General features: G+C 42.0%; 1 protein-coding gene across 1 annotated transcript; it reads left to right on the top strand.

The window, feature by feature from the left end:
• The first annotated feature begins 1,026 nt into the window (after positions 1-1,026).
• LOC115159289 (gap junction delta-3 protein) lies at positions 1,027-4,499 on the top strand. The gene is made up of 3 exons (XM_029708869.1): positions 1,027-1,424; positions 1,584-1,671; positions 1,793-4,499. Exon 3 carries the CDS (start codon positions 2,045-2,047, stop codon positions 2,957-2,959), a length of 915 nt encoding a protein of 304 aa, XP_029564729.1. The 5' UTR covers positions 1,027-1,424; positions 1,584-1,671; positions 1,793-2,044; the 3' UTR covers positions 2,960-4,499.
• Positions 4,500-4,828: the final 329 nt, after the last annotated feature.

Below are 4,828 nucleotides of genomic sequence, written 5' to 3'. Positions count from 1 at the left end.
TAATGTAAGTAACTAAATAATCTAAACTGTAACAGGGCAAGTAGCAATTAAACAATTTACCTCAGCCCACAGTTTCATCCGATACTGACATAAAAATGTATTGACCTCATGTAGCCTACATTTAAAGTTCAAAGGATGACTCAATCTAGTCTTTTTCTGCAGTGGGCTAAATTAGGGTCACACAGAGTGTTTCTTGGTAGTCACATTTACTTTAAAACAAAGTATTCACTTCACATACATGGTTATGGGCTTAAAAACTGAAGACACCTGTACCATGTCACATATAGAGTTTAAATTTGTTCAATTTTGAGTTTGCATCCCAATATTACATTTCATATTTATCACAGAAAACTGAAATATAACAAAACCGTTCATTTGACATAGAAACAGCGGATTTTAAGCAGGTTTAATAATAACGTTTATTAATTATGAAAAGTATTACAAACATTCCACCCATGAGGCCACTAGAGGACGAATTGTTCATTTGACTGCAGGAGAGGGGTGTAGGCTATTTGAAAATTAAAACAAAGTCGGGGACTGGCCGGCTCACCCAATCCCAATACAAAAGCACTCACAGCTGTTGTATCAGTAGGTCTACCAGTGCCCACTGGGCGCAGACTTCAGTTCAACGTCTAGTTTTGATTTAAATTTGGTTGAGTTGTCAACTAATGTGAATTCAATGTGAAATCAACAAAACATTACACCATGTAATTGGATTTAGGTTAAAAGTTGGGGGGGAAAAATATGAAATTCCCTTATGTTGTTTACTTTTTTTAAATCCAATCAACAACGTTGATTCAACCAGTTTTTACCCTGTGGGTGGTGTATTGATGCTGGGGTGTTCCTGTGTTCTCCTGAACTGCTCAGGCCGATTGGGAAGTGCTGACTCTTCCTGCCATTAGGAAAAGCCATCATCAATCAAGAGTATGCACTCTTGAGTAAACATTAATTATGTTTGTGTACTTTGATATCCCAGATAGGACATGACAGGAATTTCCTTCCCCGTTGACGCCCTAGCAAGCCGACTACTAAAAGCCAACCATTATCACTGTCTAACGTGGAGTTAGACTGTGGTAATAGTCGGCTTGCTAGGAGAAGCACACTGAGGGAACCAACACGGGTTGGCTCCATTTGTTTGTCATTGCACCTTTTAATGGATGGATGATATAATGCCTAATGTTTAAAGGTTTTTCTACAGAGCTTTTTTTTTTTTTTTTTGGACTGACAATATTTTGATGACTCATTGACTGCTACCCATTGATTCACGGCTGCCTCAGGCTGAAGTACCAAATCAAAGAAGGCACCTGCCCACATAAACAAGGCACCCAGAGTGTGCTTGCCAGAGGCTAAAGAGTACTTCTACCAGGCTTGTACAGGAATCGGCTTATTATGACGATCTAACATGTATATGGTTGAAAAGTTTGGTATGTTCTCTCAGTATGTTTAACCTTTATGTGAGCAAGTTAAATATTTGTGTGGGTCGTTTTGTATGTAATATTAAGTACATTCAATAATATACCTATATTGTTTTGCCTATGTGCTTCTTAACTAATCAAAACCTCTGTTCTTCAATGTCATTTAAGATCACGAAAGGAGCAGAGGTTTTCACTGAATTGGTTCATTTCCTAAGGAAGCTTAAAAGGAGTTGAAGCAACTTCTCATCTAATACAGGTATTTGCTTGTGTTAATTAATTAAATGTAATGTGGATGAGGGAACATATTGGAATAGCTATCTTTATACGTTTTTTTTCTGCATGTTACACAATCAAATATTTGATCTGTCTTGTTTCAGGTCATGTGAAGGACACATGCCCATGGAATTAGCCTTTGATCTGTTAATCACCATGTTCAGATTTCATCATCCATTTTAGTACTTCTTAAGGAAGGGCTTGTGACCAGACTTGGCATTTTGACTTGACAACCCTGCGTGCCAGTAAATCATGAGGGATAACTATTTCTGAAAATGGACTGAATATAAGTTCCACTAGACCTCCAGAGACCCCCAGAGAGCCAGGAGGAATAGGCCAGGCCAAGTCCTCGCATCATGGGTGAGTGGAGCTTCCTCGGTGGCCTCTTCGATTCCCTCCAGGCCCACTCCCCTATGCTTGGCCGCTTCTGGCTGCTGCTCATGCTGGTCTTCCGCATCCTCATCCTGGGCACTGTCGCCGGCGACTTGTTCGAAGACGAGCAGGGGGAGTTTGCCTGTAACACCCTGCAGCCGGGCTGCAAGCAGGTATGTTACGATGATGCCTTCCCCATCTCCCAGTATCGCTTCTGGGTGTTCCACATAGTCCTCATCTCCACGCCGTCCCTCATTTTCCTCATGTACGCCATGCACCACCACAACAAGAGGACCATGCAGTTAAGCCAGCCAAGGTTCATCCAGCTGATTAGCAACGCCGCCAGGGAAGAGCGCCACCTCCGACAGCTCTATGTTATAAACGTGGCCTTCCGTTTGGTGACAGAAGTGGGATTTCTGGTAGGTCAGTGGTGGCTGTACGGCTTCCAGGTTGAGGCCCAGTTCCCATGCAGCCGCTTCCCATGCCCCTACACGGTGGACTGCTTCGTGTCACGTCCCATGGAGAAGACAGTCTTCCTCTGTTTCTACTTCGCCGTGGGAGTGATATCTGCCGTGTCCAGTTTCGTAGAGCTCGTCTACGCTTCATTGAAGTGGTTCCGTCCCACCAGGGAGCAGCCAGAGGAGCGGGTATGCAACTGTCAGAACCTCCGGAACCTGCAGCAGGAGGAGGCGGAGAGGGGGATGGAGGATGAGGAGGAGGAGGAGCAGAAAAGGAGGGGAAGGACCATGTCCGAGAGTGGGAGTAGTAGCGTCAGAATGAAGGCAGGGGCAGTGAGGGGCAGCGCCAACAGGAAGGTGTCCAGCATTGGACACAAGAGCATCGGATATCAGGGCAGCAACCAGAGCACCAAGACCAGTGTTTCTCCTATATTCATTTAGCAGGTGTGGAAATTGTTGCCACTGTTGCAAAAAATTCTGACAGAATTTTTTGTTTTAATATATATTTCTGCCAGACACACTTTTAAATGGATAGTCGTTGACTCAATGACTGGAAGTCTATGGGAACAGCCAGCATGTCATTGCGCTAATGCTAGTAGAAATCCACACCCCGCTAACCTTGCCACCGCTGCTGAAACAAATCCTAGGGGAAACACTGAATACATTTATGGTGTAATTTAGATTAATTTGAAAGAAGTCATATATTCAATTAGACAGTGGATTTGAGTATATTTTGATTTGATTTATTAGGATCCCCAATCATTTCTCTAGAAGTAAATTAACTCTCCAATTTCAATTAGACCCAATAGAGCTCATGCTGTGTCTCTAGCCCTCACTCACCTCTTCTGTTTGACGGTGATGCCCTTCTGCTGCAGCGACTTCTCATTGGCGAGCTGCAGGAGGGTAATCTCTTTGCGTCTGAACAGGTGGATGAAGAAGGCCTTCTCCAGCAGCTTGTCCAGGGTGATGCTGAAGCCAATGACGACAGCTAGTTAATGCATTGTTGGTATTACTACAATAACGGTAACTGCAGTAACATTCTGGCTTGGACCAGGCTACTTACTTACTTTATACAAAGGAAAGTTATGTGTAATGTAATGTTATTAGGTTACATGTAACAGGTTTGCAATTTCATGCACTTGGAGTACTTTTTTTGTTTATTTTTGTTGGTATTTAGACACAAGTTATTCCCCTAAAATGAACACAAAGGAAATACTATGTTCTCTAATGTAAAGTGTGGCCGGAAAAGATTTGTGTCAATACTCCATACAGGAACTGTTTGGAGACAAGACCTGTAAAGCAGTCATAACAAGACTGATTGGTCAAGACTCAGGAGGATGTATGAACAACAGGGGGACTGATATTTGGAGCACAAAGAATCTCTGAAGTGCATACAGAATAGGCACTGTAATAACTGTGGCTCCAATGGTTTTCAATAAGGCTTTCCTACATGTTTAGATTGATGGCACATCCAGCCAATGTATTTCAGGATTCTTGTGTGTGGACAGTGATATTTTCCAATGGCATTCAAATGTGCTGGATTGTACCAAAGTATTTTGCTGTTGGCGTTACAGCAATGTCTTATTCCTCTTGATCCATTTTATGCAGAACAAGAGTGAGTTAAAATGAAGTGCAATACAGATGAAATAACTTGAACTTAATATACTGTAACTTGGTATATGTGGTTTGTATGAATCTAGCGTGCGAAATATGACCTACATGAGATCCATGATTACATCATTTTCATAATTTAATCTCTGCTCGACTGAACCTTTGCACCGGTGGAAAGAGCTAGCTACATAGTACTATGCAAGGTTTTCCGTTAAGAGTGAATTAAGAATGTTGCACACTGTCTGATACCATCGGTATTGTGAGACTGAGTAATATCTTATTTTCACTGGCAGTGAAACGTGTGCGCATGAATATGCACAGGGGTATGCAAAGCTGTTTTTGTAACATGGAAATAAATGTTTTAGAATCAGTCTTGTGAACCTTTGTCTTATTTTAAATATATACAGTTTGTAGGACTCTCAAAATAACATAGATGTGCCTTTGTTATTACAGCTATGTAATCTACTTGAATTGCAAGATGGAAACACCTTTCATTTCCCTCTCTCATCGAGTGGAGAAGCTAGACCCGACCAGTAAGTGGTATCTGTGGACTCAGCTTGTCTTTTGTTAACTGCAGTGTGTATCAGAAAACAATAGGGGTCAGCAGAGTCATAACTGTGGCCTGGCCTTGTTTCTCATAGGCTGCGTTTAGACAGGCATCCCAAGTCTTATATTTTTTTCAACTAATTGGTCTTTTGA

Source organism: Salmo trutta, chromosome 2, assembly GCF_901001165.1.
Source record: "Salmo trutta chromosome 2, fSalTru1.1, whole genome shotgun sequence".
NCBI lineage: Eukaryota > Metazoa > Chordata > Actinopteri > Salmoniformes > Salmonidae > Salmo > Salmo trutta.
This window is presented reverse-complemented; position numbering and strand designations above follow the sequence as displayed.

Coding starts and splice junctions, on each gene's coding strand:
- LOC115159289 (XM_029708869.1), top strand. CDS start 2,045: ATGGGTGAGTGGAGCTTCCTCGGTGGCCTCTTCGATTCCCTCCAGGCC.